Raw genomic sequence first — 18,137 nt, 5'->3', positions numbered from 1 at the left:
CTATGTGTATGTGTGCATGCATGAGCAAACCACAGCATATATGTAGAAGTCAGAGGACAACTTGAGGGAACTGGATCTCTCCTATTATATGAGTTCCCGGTACCAAACTCATGTCGTCAGGCTTGGTGGCAATCACCCTCACCTGTTGAACCTTCTGACTGGCCATAAAGTAGTATTTATTAATTGCTATAATCTTATATTAATTAACTCAATTACTACAAAGTTCTGTGAGGCAAGTTTTATCTTTATCTCTTTTATAGGTGTATAAATTAGGGGACAAGGAAATTAGCACTCTGTCTAGATTTATGGAGAATAGTCAAGATTTGCACTACTCTGACCTAAGAGGCTGAGTGGAGACAGACAGACAGACAAAGAGAAAGAGAGAGAAAGAGAGAAAGAAAAGAGAGAGAGGAGAGAGAGAGAGAGAGAGGGAGGGAGAGGGAGAGGGAGAGGGAGGGGGAGGGGGAGGAGGGAGGGGGAGGAGGGAGGGGGAGGGAGAGGGAGAAAGAGAGAGGGAAGAGATTGATTTATATTTTCTTCATCATTTGATTCATATATCCCATCTACAAGTGGCTTTCCAGAAGGCATAGAAACCTGAGGTAAATATAACCTACCAAAAGATATGTATGTGCAGCTACCAGATAACCCAGGCCTGTGTAGCTTGTGGTGTCTTTCTCCTAGCACAAACTATTTCATTCTTGTTCTGGAGTGTAACTGCTGAAGTCTTGACCTGCTGGGAGAAATTCTGCATCCTGCATAAAGTCACATTGTAACTGTAACTCTTGCAGTTTCTTTGATAAGATGACAAAATAGTTGACTTTCAATAATGAAGGACATTATGGGGAAGTTTTGATATGCCGTTTGGACACAACAAAGGGCAACAACTCAGAAACAGAATCTGCCTGAATGAGGACCATCATTTACTACACAAACAGAAAAGGGCTACCGAGGCTGCCTCCAAAGACCTGGCGACAGCATGCTCTAATATCGTAACTCATGGTGTAGTGCACAGAGAGGATGCTGCAGGGAACAATGTAAACTCTGCTTGACTTTCAAAGAATAACCATGGTAGCCAGAGTCATTTCAACAAAACATGGTTAAAGCCCTGGATCCGGGAAAAACTCATGCTGAGATTTGAAGTGGGGAAGAAAAATATCGCTTAGGTGGCTGTGTAATGTTTTCCTCAATATATGAACCCCAAGGGACTAAAAGCTGGACTCTTTCTCTCTCTTGTTCCTATTACTAAAAAGAACCTTCAACAGAAGATGAAACTAAGAAACCAGACTCATAATCTCTCTCTGTGGGAATGACTTTAACGCTGTCCTGTTTCCATAGTCTTTTTTAACTCACAGTTATATATTTCTAAGCAGCTATCAGCATGTCCCATAGTGTAATGTTATGAGTTTTTATCACCATGCCACTGGATTTGTTTCTACAGGGCACTTATGATTGTCTTATGAGTAGTTTGTTTAGCCTTATCAAAGTCAGATGTGACAATCTTTCACTCAATTCTGCATTGCTGAATACTCAGGTTGTTTAAAATAAGTATCTATAAAATACAGTCATATTTTTCTAACAAGTTTTTTTTTTTTTGGTTTCTCGAGATAGGGTTTCTCTGTGTAGTTTTGCACCTTTCCTGGAACTCACTTTGGAGACCAGGCTGGCCTCGAACTCACAGAGATCCACCTGCCTCTGCCTCCCGAGTGTTGGGATTAAAGGCATGCACCACCACTGCCCGGCTCTAACAAGTTTTTTAATTATGAAAAATTCCCTGTATTTATTTTGTAGCCACACTGGGAAAATTTTAAGGCACCAACTGCATGCTTCTAAATGGCTTTCTAAAGGGGTTGAGTTTTCTTTGTATTTTAAAATTTTTACTTTATGTGTCTGAGTGTTTGTGTGCATGTATCTGTGTGCACCATGTGAGTGCCTATACCCACAGATACCAGAAGAGGGTGCTAGATCCCCCGATCTGAGCTACAGATGGATGTGAAACACTACCTCTGTCCACCCATTCCCCTCCCCCCCAGCCATATGGGTGCTGGGAAGCAAGCTTCAAAAGCATCAAGTGCTCTTAACTGCTGAGTCATCTATCCAGCGCCCCCTTTTGTTCATTTTTTTAAAAAAATTATCCACCGCTTTGTCAGTATTAGACATTACAACTTTCATTATTTTTGTGGCTTTTTTCCTATTTATTTTTGGTGTGTGTGTGAACTAGTCTCAAGGTTGTTGGGCAGCTTACCCATCTCTTTCCTATTTCTCAACACCATGGACATTCTATGGACAGTAATAAAGTAAAACATCAGGGGACATCTAACCCAAGGGTTTTCTCTACGCTAATGGAAATTTTTAAGGTGATCCTTGGAACATCACTCACTTCCATATTTAAACTGCAAGTAAGCTGAACTGACTTTTCAGGATGGCTGGTCACTTTCATTTTGTTTGAAACCAAATTCTCTTGAGAATGCTAACATAAAAGATCACTCAAGGCTCTCACAATCACATCAGCTACTGCTACTCAACTGTAAAGTTGAATCTTGAGGGATAGAAAGGGATACAGTTTTCTTACAGAGGTGAGTGCTGATGGCCAGGAGGTCATTTAGCTGAAATAGTGCTCACCACTACCTCAGTCACAGTGGTTTTCCTGTCTATCAGTGGGAACTGAAAATGAGTCATAGCTTTATGTTTTTAGTATGACATAATTTCACATTCATCGTGTTATAACCGTTGTTTCCTTTCAAGGCTGTACTATTTGGGGGCTGGAGAAAAGGCTCAGCAGTTAAGAGCACTGGCTGCTCTTCCAGAGGACATGAGTTCAATTCCCAGCAACCACGTGGTGGCTCACAACCATCTATCATGGGATCTGATGGCCTCTTCTGACATAAAGGTGTATATGCAGATAGAGCACTCATACATAAAATAAATAAATAAATAAATATTTAAAAAAACATTTAAAAAAGACTACTATTTTCATCCAACTGGGAGAAGAAGAATACTTTAAGGAACAAGGATCAGGTATTAGATGGAAAGGTGGTGGGTCCAACATAGCCTTGGCCTCTAGAACTGCAAATGGTAGAGGGGTGTGTGTGTGTGTGTAAGGTTAAAGCTAAACATTCTCAGAGTGGGCAAGTAAGTGTCTGAGAGGCAAAGAACAGCAAAGAGTCAGCTGTAAGGTAGAATCCAAGTCACCCATTCCCAATCTTGCTTTTCTTGTAATTGAGCAGCTTGTATCCAAAAACTCATTTTATTTACCATGTTTCATTTTTAGCATTAAACATTGGATTAGCGTTAGGAAAGTGTCCAGTTGGCTCCAAATATTTCTACTTAAGGTCTAAGACACAGGGCAGATCTCTTGGACTTCTACAGGGCTTAGCATGTTTTCTATAAAGTGTGGGGCTGGAATCAATGCTCCCTCGTTCCTTTTAAGATTTAGTATTACTATCATTGCTCGTTGTTGGACCATAGATGTCACCTATAGATCTTTATTCCTCAGGGATTGGATTAAATTTCCCTTCGAACCCAAATTCCGGAGTCCAAGCTTGGCTGCTCTAGTTCGTATATTTGCACATTATCCCTGATTTCCCCAAATTCAACCGTGTTGGCTAATTCCTCATCCTTAGTCTCTATCAGCTGTCTCCTTCAGGCACTGGTGAGGATCCCTTGTCACAGGCATGGTCTGTCTTGGTCTCACTGGCTTCTCATTTCTTCCTCTTCCATCTCACCTTCCTCCTCCCTCCCAGACCATCCTGGGAATTCAGCTTCAAGTCTGGACCAGTCTGTAACATTTTTAGCTTCTACTCGACACCCGACACCTGTTATTTCCATTTGCATTTTCTGGAGGCAGAGAAGCCTTTAGAACATGACAAAAGGAAAACCAGAAAGCTCATCCTGGACAATTAGATTTGGTTCTTCATGGGAGGACTGGGCATCCCTGTAGGGGAGTTTTGTCTTGTTTATCTCATAAGTAAACTTCTCCCATCAAATCAGAGTCTCAGTCCTCTTTGGCAATATGATATTAATTAGTAGAAAAGCAGACAGGTATGCCAGCCAGGAATTAAATACAAATATGCTGCTTTGGATCATTTGTTGACATGGCCCTTAAACTGATTGAAATAATAACTAAAGAAAACCTAGCAAGCTTAAGGGAAAAAATGATAAACGTCTAAAATTTACAAATATCTAAAGATGTATAATAAGTCACAGTAGATTAATAAATCTCAGCATGAGCTAGTTTTGGAAGAAGTCTGCTCATCAATACCTTAGGTTCCTATGGTGCTAATTCAGAGAGGCATGTGTGCAAAACAATTTGGAAAACAGTACTAGAAGGCCAAGAGATAAGTGTTTAGGAGGTCACCCAACATGGCTGGATTACATTTATATGGGTACAATTTACATACAAGAGAGGCATTGTTTGTCTTGAGCATATTAATGCAATTTGAAGATTTAGTTGGGAGTACATCCCCTATTTACTGCCCACATGATAGCTCCTTCTTCCTTTTCCCTACCTTCTCTTTCCCAACTCTTGGTTCTCACTGGAAAGAGTCTTGGTGATTACATACCAATAGCCAGCCTGTGAGCTCTGCAAGCTTGGCACACTGGGGTTCCCCTGTAGCTACTCCATTGTTTACCCCATCCTTGTGTGCTCACACTTGGGAATGTGGGCTAGAGAAGAGACCAGTGTGGACTCTGGAAACAGGGTCAGGACATATGAGGCAGGCATCCTGGTACCTGGGAAATGATCTTGTAGATAAAAGAGGCTAGAAGAAGGATACTGCTTACCTAACAGAAGCCCTATCCAGAATTTCCTTTTTAAAACAACGTGGAAAAGAGCAAATGTGAGCTCAAACCACCCAGAGAGCACACTGCTGCAGAGAGCTTTCTTTCTGCATGTGAAAAAGTTGTTCTTTGCACACACTCTTGTGGAAGACGATGTGAGAAGACAAAATGGTGATCCAGATTAAATGGGTTGTATGCAGTGGAAGAGTTTCTTAGAACTGGGAGAAATCAGCTAAAACACGGTTTTTCAGTTTCCCCATGTTACATAAGTCCTATAAATTAGGCCATCTAGGTTCACAGAAACTTCTGATTGGACTGACACCATCAGAGGAGTTTCAACAATCAAAGGCAATGGTCATCCATCATGTGGGCAATGAGAGGGGGACCTTGACCTATCCAGTCGTAAGGAGCTCTGTCTATTGTTGCATGTATGGGGGAATGACACTTTACTCCATAGATGCAAATATGACGGAAAAGAGTGAAGCCCCAGCCACCTTCTGCCTCAGAGCAGGAAAAAGCGAAGCAGCGGCAAGAAAGATGAGAGATGAGGGCAGGTGGATCTCAGCTGAAAGCTTTAGGCGCCAAAGCAGGCAGAGCCAAAGCAGGCAGAGCCAAAGCCCGCACTGTGCTGGACTTTCCAGTTTATGTGGCTTAAAGAAATGTCTGTATTCTTATAATGGGTACCCGACCCGTCTTAGACCAATGGTTCTCAACCTGTGGGTCATGACCCCTTTGAACTAGAATGGCCCTTTCACAGGGGTCACATATCAGATATATTTGCATTATGATTCATAACACTAGCAAAATTACAGTGATGAGGTAGCAACAAAATAATGGCTAGGGGTCACCACAACATGAGAAACTATTAAAGGGTTGTAGCATTAGGAAGGTTGGGAACCGCTGTCTTAGACCTTGCAGCAGAATATGCCCTTGAAAACATTTTTCTTCTTAAAATATCCAGCAAAGATCTTCTTTCTTATAGTCTTGTTCTTTTTTAAAAACTTCATTTTTATCTATTTTTTATGTCTTTCACATCATATATTTTAATCCCATTCATTTCCTTGTCCTTTTGTATATGCCCTCTGCCTTTGCAGCCTCCCCACAAAATAGAATAACAACTGAAGAGGAAAAAAGAAAGGGAAAAATCTCATCATGGAAGCTGCAGTGTGACATAGTGAGTCACTCAGTAAACCCTTTTGTCCATGTATCTTTACCTGAAATTGTTCATTGCAAAGAGTCATTGGTCTGGTCCGAGGCCTCTGGTTTCTGCTACATTATTGATGCTGGGCCCTCACTGAGACTCCTCTTGGATATCCTGTCGTTGCCCTGTGTCACGGAGATCCTGCAGCTTTGGGTCTGCAGGACTGGTCCCTTCACATGCTCCAGGAGATCATAGATGGGGTAGATGTTGGGGTGGGCCAACTCATAACCCTGCTTCTGGGCCTGGGTAGTTTCAGGGTTGGTCAGCCCACCAGCTCTCCTCTGTCCTCACCACCAGGGGGAGCTCTCCAGCATTGCCCTGGCGAGTTCACCCGTGATGAGCAAGAGGCAGGGCAGTTCTCCTGCTTTCCAATCCTCAGTATTGGCTCTCCCACACCTACACCTTCAGGGCCAGCTCTACTGTGTTGCCCAGGCGAGGTGCCGGGGCCACTCTCCCGAGTGCTGCAGTTGATGGGGGAGGGGCTTTTACAAATCATATATGCAATATAATCAGCTCTAGTGAGCCAATATTTCTGTGTTCTCTTCTATAAAACACACTCTTTTAAAATGAGACGTCAGGTAAGCGGGCTTCATGTTGACACAATTCATTCAGACACATCAGTCTGGTTATTATTCTGTTTTGCAAAACAGCCTGTGAGGAGCTTCCCCTCTCTCCCTTTGCCAATCAATCCCTTAACTGCTTATTCTGCTTTGTTCCAATGTTTCCATCTATGAGACTGGCAATTGCATTCAGTTTTGGAGTAATATGCTTATATGAAGTCTAAGGGGAGCAGTGGTTTGGAAAAAGGTATCACTCTATAGCAAAGAAGTAGACTACTTTCAACTAGCTTTATATTTTCCTCTAAAGAGGTTTAAAATTAATTATATAAAAGACAGGGTTATATTTAGTTTTATTTAACAAGTTGAACTGAATGAGAAGTCAATTCAAGAGTAGAGTGAGCAGTATATGGAATGTTTGAGACTATAAAGCACACTAAAGGATGTAGTGATCTTATGGAAGAATGAGTAATGGGTAAATGAAGATGCTAACAAGGAAGGATGAGTGTTACCATGGTAACTATAGGAACAGTGGTCTTAGGTTCTTAGGATTCTAGTTTTCATAATCTCTAAGAAGACGGGAAATGTAATAAATGTAATTCAGTTCCCACCGTTAACCAATACAAGGAGTAAATTATTATCAGATAATTTCCATGAACCATTAACTAATCTGGAATCAGAAATCAGCCATTTCTTTTCCTTACTATTTCTACTCATTGGACAACTATAAAAAGTCACAATTAAATAGCTCACTGGCAAGTTCTGCTACAGGAAACTTTTAGGCAATAGCAAATAGACCTACAACATATTGAAATCCTTCAAGAATTTAATTCAAAGTTGGGAGTAGCTAGAGACAGAATCTTAGCTGCATACATGACAAGCAGACACTTATTGCTGACCTACATCTTCAGGCCTTAATCCTTCTTTTAAAAAGATTGAAACAAGAAAGACATTGTGTTTAATGGTTACACTGACTGAATCAAGCACAAAATATTGGGTTCACTGTGTGGTTTAATTGTGTAGACTTGAGTCAATGGCTTGACCTTTGCAAGTCTGGAAGCTTCCATTTATCTGTTCTCTAAATATACTTACAATAAAAAATGCCATTAGAAGTATTTTGTGAAGACGAATGTCAGCTAAGAACTATGAGACTCCTGCGTAAGAGATGAAACAGCATTCCAAATACCATGGCTACAAGCTAATGAAAATTTAATGCCACTTAAAAACCACACAGCTATCTGGGGTAGATTCATAGACGACACATTGGTCTCAATTTTTTACATTATGTTTTAAACTTAAAAAAATATGATCTAAAAAAGCCTTTGAAAACTATAGTGGCTAAGATCATCTATGCTCTTCTTGCTTTGGCAAGAATCCTTATGACTCAGAACTCTGAGAAATCCTAGCTTTCACAGCAAAAATAATTTGCTTTTAATCATGAAAACAGTTGACACTCTTTTCTGGTGATAAAGGAAAAGGATTTCAGCTGAGACATACATATGCTGGGCCTTTCATGTACCACTTATCTGTTACCAGATTTCTTTTCATAGCATTTGCACTAATTGCTACTCAAATTATTCTGGCAAAGAGTTTACTGTGCTTGAGCCAAGTAAGGTAAATGTGAAAGAAAAGAAAAATAAGGGGTTTAAAATAACACCTTTTATGAGTATAGATTTTGAAAGAACTGATGTCCAAATATTCTAACAAAACTGTAGAAAATTCCATAAATTCTGCTAAATGCTTCTTCAGTTTAATGATGATACTTTAAGTAGCCACACTTCCCCAGAGAGCACTTCTCCAGGAACAGGGTGTAACTGAGTCCATGGGTTGCATTTGCCTGTGTGCAGGTCAACATAGCGCACAAATAAAATGTTCACTATAGTTTTGACCAACAGGATGTATACATGAGAATTACAAAACTTATTTTTGTGTTCAACATAACTAGCAGCAACTGTTCATATTTTTGGTAGGGTTTTGTATGGCATCTGACCTGCTTTGGCTCCTGGAAACCAGTGCAAAGTATGATAAACCAGCTCTCAGAGTAGGGAACAAAAGATGCTAGAAGTTTGTTGAATGGGCAGTGTGACATGAATGACATTCTGGGACCTGTGTCATTAGGGGATATGAAAATAAACTCACACAGTCCTTTCTTCTGTAGATAAAGCTACCCCCTTGAGCCCAGAGAGGAAAGAATTCTTCAAAGAACACAGGCTGTCACCTCCAGGACTGGAGACGTTAGCTAGTGGTGCCTGCACTTCTGAAGCCATACGTGATGTGTCCTTTTTCCTGTCCCCCAAGTCCTACCATTCTGTCTACTCATTCTCTCCTGCGTGGGAGGTGGGCTGGAGAGGCCACAGGACTCAGAGGGAGATTCCAGCTTCCTCTGTGACTCTGCATATTAATTTTCATCCTATGTTGACTTTAAGGGGTTCTTCTCTTTGCTTGAGTTGAAGTGCTGAGACTCCTAAAACACGTGAGTATAACTAGAGATACTGAGCATCTATTAATATCACTGACTTCAGTTACCTTGTCTAGCTAGCACTATACGGCCTCTGTCTTTTAAACAGAGCCATAAGAATGTTGATAGTGTGCCCAGACAAAGACATGGAGCATTCTCTCTCAGGCTAGGAGGTACCATTCTTCTTGCTGCACTACCCTGCCCCCCGACTTTTCATAGAAGACCATTTAGTATTCCTTTACAGGTTGATGCCAGAAGGAGCCAGGCTAGATTTTAATACCATGTCACTGTTATGTAAGTCTACTTACTAAGTACAATATAAAGAATTGGAAGACCATACCATAAATACATGTTAGTCAGTCTTCACCAGTAATTGCATAGGTGGGCATTACAAACCTTCCTTTACGGGCCACACCACTTACACTGAAGAGTCACTGGCTGGACACACTGAGTGCACTGATCCTTCCTTCCATACCACGCTGCAGCCTTCAATGGGCACTGACCTCTATCCATACTGAAAATTCCATTAGCATTATTGAAAATAAGTGACAGGTACACAGCAGAATAAGTAAATAAACATTCAGGTTGCTAATCAAAGTGGCCAATATTTAAAATAAAATAAATGTGAAACTAAGTCATCATCAAGTTTACTGTCTAAAACCAATCATCAATTTTGTCGACCTGAATGGCTTGAAAATATTGTGGTGGGAAATAAAATGTTTTCTTAAAATAGTGTTCTTTTGTCTAACACAACAGAAAACCATTTTTTCTGTCTAGCTGTTACTTTCCAAATTTTTGATGGCTTAAAATTCACACCTTCCCTTAACTGTAGCCAGAAAATTACTTTCTAGGCATCAAAAATGCTACTTTGGAAAAAGTGGAATTGTAACGTGGAAGAAAACATTCTTGTAAGACAGTTACAGGACACTAAAGTTCTTTTAAGAAATTATGATGTCATTGTAAACTTTCTTCTTAGAAAAATACATTCTAGAAGTTTAAGACACTCCAACTGTAGAATTATTGCCAACTTTGCTCTTACTGCTGCAGAGACTGGTTGTCTTGGTGAAGAAGAATCCCTCTGTACTTCTCTTCCTAAAGATGATCTAGCTGCCATGACAATTTTAAGTACTAGTGAGGATTAAAGGATGTTCTATCCACAGTGTTTTAGTTCCAGGTCTATGAAGTAGGAAAAATAACTCTCACTGCCTGTGCTCATACCTTTTCAGAAGGCAGATGCTGGCTTCCCACTGTTTTAGAGAAAACACATTTAAAACGCTGCAAAGATATACTGCAATACATAAAGCTGTGACTATTCACTGCTGTTTCCTTGATACATAATTTAAACTCAGTGACTAGGACAAGAAAATGTCACATTCCTTTCTCTTTCTAAGGAAATTGCGCATTTCCCTGTAAAAATAAAAAAAATTGAAGTCTTCAAAAGACAGTTTTCAAGTTGTTTTCTCTCAGGTTAAAGGTTTCTATAAATTTTCATGATGGTACTCAAAGTTGGACAAAAAAAAACAAAAACAAAAATAAAACATTAAGTGTGCCTGCAAGTTTGGTCTTTACCAATGTCAAAAACATCTCAAATTATGCGACTTTAAATCTCCCTTATAGCAAGTACTTTTCAAAGTTTTGATCATGTTTTCCCCCCATGATCTACAGTGTTGTAAAAAGAAAGTCAGTCTTCTATCTTTACCAGGATTGAGGAAAGGAGAGAGGAATGTACATTTTACTGAATATAAATGGGTTCCTGGCATGGGCTGTGGATGAGTACTCAGCATCTGGCTTATGTAATAAAGGTACTAGGAGCCCTGATCTGGAATATTGATTTTCCTTGGAATTTGAGTAATTCTGAACTGTCTCTTTGAAATACAGATCAATCAAACTGTTAGCCTTCCACTAAAATAAAATATAGGAAAAGTTTAATAGTAATGACACTGTTATAAAGGCTTATTAATACATTTAATCCCTACATGGACCTTTGAGGCAGGAATTATGATCATCTCCCTCATATGGAGGCAGAAAAGGAGGTGAGAAAATTCAAAGACTTAGGCAGAATCTACACAGCATCTAAGTGCTGGGCTCATATTCTTAGCTACTTTGTAGGTTTAAGAGGTTTTCAGAGAGAAAGGAAGGTAGACAAGAGGAAAAGCCTATGCTCAAGTCTGTTCTTTCAGTGAGAGCTGGGATTCTTATGTGATTTCAGAACTTGGTCCAGGGTACAGGGCTTTAAAATATTCTGGAAGATGAGTAGATGAGTCATGAGATTTTGAAGGGAGACAGGAAAGTCCCAAGCTCAGCTTCCTGGACCCTGGTGAACTAGGCCAGCTCTGGGTTTTGTTAGCTCCCACAGTGGCTTTGTTCATCTCTGTAGAGGTTCCAGATTGGAGAGCTGGTAAGCATGTTAAGTGCACAGACACCAGGCTTATCTGTGGGATAACATTAGATGCTTTCTCCAAATGACAAATATGTTATGGAAATAAACACATGCAAAGACACATGTGTGTGTGTGTGTGTGTGTGTGTGTGTGTGTGTGTGTGTGTGTGTGTGTGTGTGTGTGTGTGTTTGTGTTAATGCATACACTTCTCTTTATTTCTGATTCCCTTCATTAACAGCACACCAGAAGTTAATAGTTACAGTGTATAGGAAGTCCATTTTGTTCTCAAGTTTGCTTAACAGTGAACAGAGCTTGCTCTTGTTCAGAAGATTTTAATGGGTTCTCATTATATAAATAACTTTTGTTAATCAAAGAAATAGCACGTATTAATTTACCCATGACCAGAATGAACTAGTATGTCTTGTTTGAATGTTAAGTACGGCATCTCCTCTCTCCCTTACATCATCTACAATAACTTAACAAAATGGACCACATCCAGAATACTTACAGTGGAAAAGCTTTAGCTTGGGATTGCTGCTTCTTTAAAGTCAACTCAGTCGAACATTTGTTCCATGGCTTTCTTGTATTTGCAAACGTACAAGTTTACTAATAACACCACTCCCTCGAATGACTTGGTTACTCTAACAGTCTCCAAATTATCCAATACATGCTACAATCAGCAAACTCACCTTTTGCCCATTCATGCCTGGGGTCCCAGGTGCTCCGATGGAACCCTAAGGAAGCACATGATTAAATTAAGTTGATATCATGATCAATATTCCAGTTCTAAATCTCTGCAGTGTTTATTAGGTCAACCACAATGTTACATGGCTAAAACATACTACAATTCCCTTACACAAGGTTTTAAGGCTCTGTTTTCTAGATTTTATCCACTGTGTTCTAATATTTAGTAATCCAGACAGATCTTCATACTTTCCCAGGAAGAAGTAGAGATAAAGTTTAATATTCTTTCTGAATACTCACTTAACTCTAACATGATATAAAGAATCTCATCTAAATTGAAAGCCGTACCTTTCAGGAGGCCACGGGGCTCTAAATTTTGTTTTAAAGACATAGATAATTTAGTTCCACCAGGAAAAAGCCGAGCAGTAGCAGTGACTCTTGAATTTGCCAAATTTATAGAAGACAAAACAGAAGGTAATTTAAAAAGCAACTGCTTACTCTATGACAGGAGGGCTCTATGCTGGAAATGCAAATTTGTTATATTTGGATCACTTCCCTCTGGACCTTCAGGGACTATGGTTATGTCACCTAGTATTGATATGGCTTCTGAAGTGGACTCAAGAAAGCATCACAAATGTTGTGTGCTGACCCGAAACAACACAACTTCTGTATTTTGAGGTTGAAGATGCTTGTGCATGTAAACATGAGCATATATACCCACTGGCTGAGAATGAACAGCTGGTTGTAGATGGCTCAAGTGATGGTAGGAAAGCCAGTCACTATTTGAGACAACCCATGACATTTAAGTGAATACAGGGAGTATTGGTAAATATTTTCAAAAGGCAATGTCATTCCCCCCCATCCCCTTAGGCTCTGGAGAAGGTGTTTTTGTGGGGGTTTTTTGGTTTGTTTTTGCTTATTCATAGTGTAGAACAAGAAAATTGTTTTTTTTAGTTGTCTATTAAATTTCTTTTGTAATAATGGAAGAATTTTCATTAAATAGTCATGATTATCATGAAACTGCTCTAAAAATAGCCCACTAGAGAAAAAGTATATGCCAAACAAATTGAGCTGGCAAGTTTCTTAATGCAGCCCATGATCCTATGGGTTGGGAATTAAAGATCTTGAAGCCTGGAGCCGGCATTTTATCCTGGTTGCACGTGGATCAGGCTAGCTTTACAATTTCACACTGAGCTTAATAGAGACATTATTGTGAAGGACAAACTGTTCCGGCATGCAAGATGTCTCACAGTGCAGGGCCTTGACTTGGTTTGAAGGATTATGTTTCAACAGATGCCACATGCCAGGCACTTGGGGATAAAAAGTCTTTATCTTTGATGAAGACCAAAGATAAAGAGCAATCACTTTCCCACCTGTTACAACCCAATTGTTTTCTGCAAGTTAGACATCCTCTCTCTCCCTCTTCAGGGTGGGAGGTTAGCAGTGAATGGGACCTAGCAGTGTTCACTGGCAAAGAGCCATCAACTCTCTGCTATTGCTCTATTTACTGTTGTTCCATTGGCGTGACCTCAGAGCCCTAGGTCCTCCCCTTTAGACTGTACTTTGGTGACTGTGGCTAAGACTGAAATCATAATCAGGAAGTCATTTTTCAGTTTACCCAGCCAAGGGGGACACCGAGAGAGCCAAGCAGCGCAATGAATGAAGCAAGACGCAGATCCTCTATTAGGGTCAGCTCTGTGGCCATTTGGCAGTTATATAGTTGACCAAGGCCAGCAATCAATTTGCAGTGTCACATGATCCTTCTTGTTTTAAATGCTGTCAGAATGTGTTACCAATATTTGAATTAAATATTCCATGACCTACAAGTGCAGCAGACAGCTCAAAAAGTCTTCTCTGGACTTACTGAGTATTCTACAATGAAGTAGAGTGGAAATCTGAGGCACTTTCTAATGTTTAAATAGAAAATATTTTAGAAAGCAGAATGAACAAAGGATACTAACTCCTTCAGCACCATTTATGTTCAACAATTCCACCCACTTCTCTTGCTCTCATTAGACAACTTTCTTGACACTGCTACACACACCCTACCTTTTGTCCTGGAGGCCCCAGAGGTCCCTAAAAGAGGAAAAACAATTCAATTAACACAATACTACTGCCATTTAAGCTTAGATGATGAACCAAACAACCAACCATCAAAACTAAGTCATTCTATTCTATAAAGTTCCCTTTGCTGTAGTGAAAAATGCTGAAAAAGAAAATCTCGGGAATACAAAGGAAATAAATACAAAGTGGGTCTCTCTCTCTCTCTCTCCAAATATATATATATATATATATATATATATATATATATATATATATATATATATTTGATTTTTTTTGAAAGCCATTAGCCACATACAAGAGGGATCTGATTTCTTTTAGAAAGAAAATGTTTGGGGTCCCAGTGCATTTGCTTCTTGATATTCCTGCCAATCTATCAAATCAGTCTCATTTGGAGGACGGGGGGCGGGGTATCGTTGCTAGAAGCAGTTAGAATGCAACACCATTCTCTAGAAAATGGACACATTACATGGTGCCTTTATCAGTACACCCCTGGTAAGCAGGCTTGAAAGCTACACAGAGAAGCATGTTGTATTTTATTCCTAGGAAATGTTGTCATGTGACCCACACAAAATCTTATTTACAAACTAGGGGTGGCCACGGCTACAGGCAGCCCCTGGTGTGCCCCCGAGAAGGGAGCAGGGATGTCGGCGGCTGCTGTCACACTGCTATCCGAGAGGCCGGCAGAATACAGAACTTAGTGAGATGAAGGGGAGTATTTACTTAGAAAATGCAAATGTGACAGTTATGAAATTAAGCAGTTCTCAACCACAAAGTCAGTGTTAGGATCTGCTGGCTTAATTTAGATTAAGACATGGCTTTCTGACAGTGGAAAAGTACACACTGAGCTACAACCTCATTTCTGACTCCTTCGGTCTACTTGTACAGAAAGGTATTAGGCATTCCTTTTAGTTCCTTGAGAAACGTATTTGATTTGGGTGTGTTTTAGTGAATTTATAGATGCTATTTACACAAAAGGTCTTTAGTGCGTCACACTACCCTAACGGCTTATTTTCATTGTGGGACGTTCCCATTAATCAGCATCTGACATTCATACTCTGTAACATGGCATGAAACATGAGCATGATTACTAGGGGAGAATAGGTCATGAATTTTAAAAATTAAACAGACAAAGTGTTTAGAAAGATCCAGAGACCCTGTTCCCCACCCCTCTTTTGAAGAGCCCCCACAGGAAGACTCATTTCCTCTATAATCAGCCTTGGGTTACTGAATGTGTGTCGTATCATACCAACTCTCATTCCTCCTTGACTTAACTCTGTTGAACAACCAGACTCACCAACTGTGTTTTTAATAGGCTCGCTATCCACATATCTGTGGGCATTCCCACCCATCCTGCTCCCCGTTTGAAATTCTCCATTTTAGATTTTGCAGAGAAAATAGACCATCAGGTGTAAATCCCATCCAGATCACATCTCTCATCAACCCAAGCCCACATGGACCTCAGAGGAAGAAGAGCCCTTCCTCCTTGCAAGGCCAACTCATCAGGTAGACTCTGGAATCCATCGTTGCCTCTGCCCGGGGGGACCTTTCCCAATCAATTACCCCTGCATCTGTATCAGCCTGCTCTTCTATACCAGTTCTTTTCCTTTAGCACATAAACATGGTTAATCATTTCCTCACTGTGTAAATTGTTTGGGGAATGAATGTCAATGCTAAGTAAGGGCAGAAGTTGCAAGCTGTGATAGGGGATCCAAGAAGGAAGAAAAGTCTTGGGTTTATCATTGCCCAGGACTCCATCTTCTCAAGTGTCTCTGGAGTGTTTCCCTTCCTGACCTGCTGAGGGTGGAAAGGAAACTCTATGATGAGGATTGCGTTTATTCAGTGCTTAGACGGAGGATGTATATGTTCCATTCACAAAGGTTGCATTCCCACTGTAAATCTGACTCTGCCACTTGAAAAAACATCATTCACTAAAATCGGGTATTCCATTTCAGGGGAATATTTCAAAGGAAAGTAAGAGAATTTTACATTTTATTGTAAATGGAGACTAACATACATGGCATTTTCTAATTTAGTCTTTGGTGCATGGTCACATTAAATCAGAGATTTAAAAAGACTAATCATATAAAATTAGACTAGCATATTTTAATGCAATATTTAAGAAAAATCAAATAACCAAAGAAACTGAATATATTTCCCCTACATGTCTTATAGATTATTTGCAAATCTGCTGCCAAGATATATTCTCAGCTACAAATACATGTACATATAATTCTTGAATCTCACTGCAGGAAAAATGGTTGGGAGCCAAGGAGAGCATCGTCTGTTACCAGAAGGGAATCAGGAGTAATATAAGGTGCAGATATACTTTTGAGTAAATATACAAGCACTTGGGCGCGCGCGTGCGCGCGCGCGCGCACACACACACACACACACACACACAAATACACATGCACACACCCCTCAATTTACTGCACTAAACAAGATTTTCCTTACGTATGTTTCAAATATGTTTAAATTGATGACACTGTTATATATCTGTGACAATGTAGTAATTAAATATAAACATACAACTTAAGGTTTCCTGTTCAAAAATCAATTTTGAAATTAAGGCATGTTGTTACCAGCTTGTTAAGACATGTGCATCTTATTAACCTTGTTTCTGGCACAAATGTGAATTTAGAAATAGGCAATACTATAGAGTCATTCATTAGCTCATATAATCTTTTGAAGAACTATTGTTTGTGGTGTATGTGTGTGTCTGTAATGTATGTATATGAATGTCGACACATTCTATGATGCCTGTGTGGATGTGAGAAGAAAACTTGGGGAGTCTTTTCCCTCCTCCCACATGGGTTCTGGGACTGAACTAAGGTGGTTAGGTCAGTGTACCAAGTGCTTTTATCTGCTGAGCCAGCTTGTCTAGTCTTAAACTTATACCTTCAGCCTGAATAATGGCTTGGATGAAGGCTATCATAAATGCATTATTCACTAAGAAACCTAATGCTTCTTTTTATTACCATTTTTAGGATTCCAGTAGTTCAAGACTTCTAAAGTAGTTCTATTTAGTGTTATATCAATAATTCAGTAAGTTTGGATAAAACAGTTTTCAGAATAGTTATATTCCATTTGGTCCATTTTTCTCAGTACAGCATTTCTTTGTAGACATTTTTCTTGGCAGGTGCATTTATACTTTGAATATTTTTTTGTACACAGTCAAAATGGAATTTGATTTTTCAAAATAATTCCTGTGTGTTTTTAAAATAGAAACTATGCTATATGTAGATTACCAACATATTAAGGTATATTTCTTTACATTTAACTTAAATATCAAATATAATTTGAATCTTGAAATATCTTCATGTTAATATAGATTCTGAGTGATATAAAATACATGGTTTTCATTGAAGAATTCTATGTAGTAGAAATAGCTTTATTTAAAGGACTAAAAGCCATTGAAAAATTCTGTGTGAAGTAGTGCTATTATCATTAATGTACATATAGCTCTCATTATTGTCATGATCTGCCAGAAAATATCACAAGGAATTATGCAAAACAAAGCTTAGGTAGAAGATTATTAGCAAGAGTTGTACAATCTACTGGATTGTCCTTTCTTGTTCTCCAACTCCGCTAACTTCCACTCAAATGATTCTATACAATAATCAGTATGCAGGGAGCAGATAAGTCAAAAATATGACAGTTCCCAAGGCAGTGGTTGTCTTTGACCAAAAGCATGTTGACTCAGGCCTGAGAGCCCCTTGACTCCTCTTGCCCGAGTCCGTCAGGCTTGTCAGTGTGTCTTTCTGGTCCCTCCTCTTGTGCTGCACAGCTATGCCCACTCCAAAGTCTTTTGTTCCCTCCCTAGTTAATGTGACATCTATCTAATGGCCTTTTATCTCCCCATGTCCCTCTGCACACTGCGGCCTGAGGACACTTCCTGAAATGTTGTTTAAGCATCTGTTGACAACTTTTGTAGCTCTTGAGAAGAGGTCGGACTTGGATAGGAGTTGTAGTTTACCACATAAGCATCTCAGCAACTCTGGATGCCTGTTACTACTG

At 39.6% G+C, this 18,137-nt stretch overlaps 1 protein-coding gene across 1 annotated transcript in view; it reads right to left on the bottom strand.

Moving 5' to 3' along the window:
* The window catches only part of Col25a1 (collagen type XXV alpha 1 chain), a 410,812-nt gene that overhangs the window by 82,619 nt on the left and 310,056 nt on the right, over positions 1-18,137 (bottom strand). Inside the window, exons 11-12 of the mRNA XM_052730008.1 lie at positions 14,106-14,132; positions 12,062-12,106 (exon numbers count right to left, since the gene is read on the bottom strand). Coding sequence (XP_052585968.1) covers positions 12,062-12,106; positions 14,106-14,132 — 72 coding nt within the window. The remainder of the gene's footprint in view (positions 1-12,061; positions 12,107-14,105; positions 14,133-18,137) is intronic.

The sequence above is a fragment of the Peromyscus californicus genome, unplaced genomic scaffold (assembly GCF_007827085.1).
Source record: "Peromyscus californicus insignis strain IS unplaced genomic scaffold, ASM782708v3 Scaffold_9__1_contigs__length_137607984, whole genome shotgun sequence".
NCBI classification, from domain to species: Eukaryota; Metazoa; Chordata; class Mammalia; order Rodentia; family Cricetidae; genus Peromyscus; species Peromyscus californicus.
The sequence above is the reverse complement of the archived record's forward strand: the minus strand, read 5'-3'. Positions and strand labels throughout refer to the sequence as shown.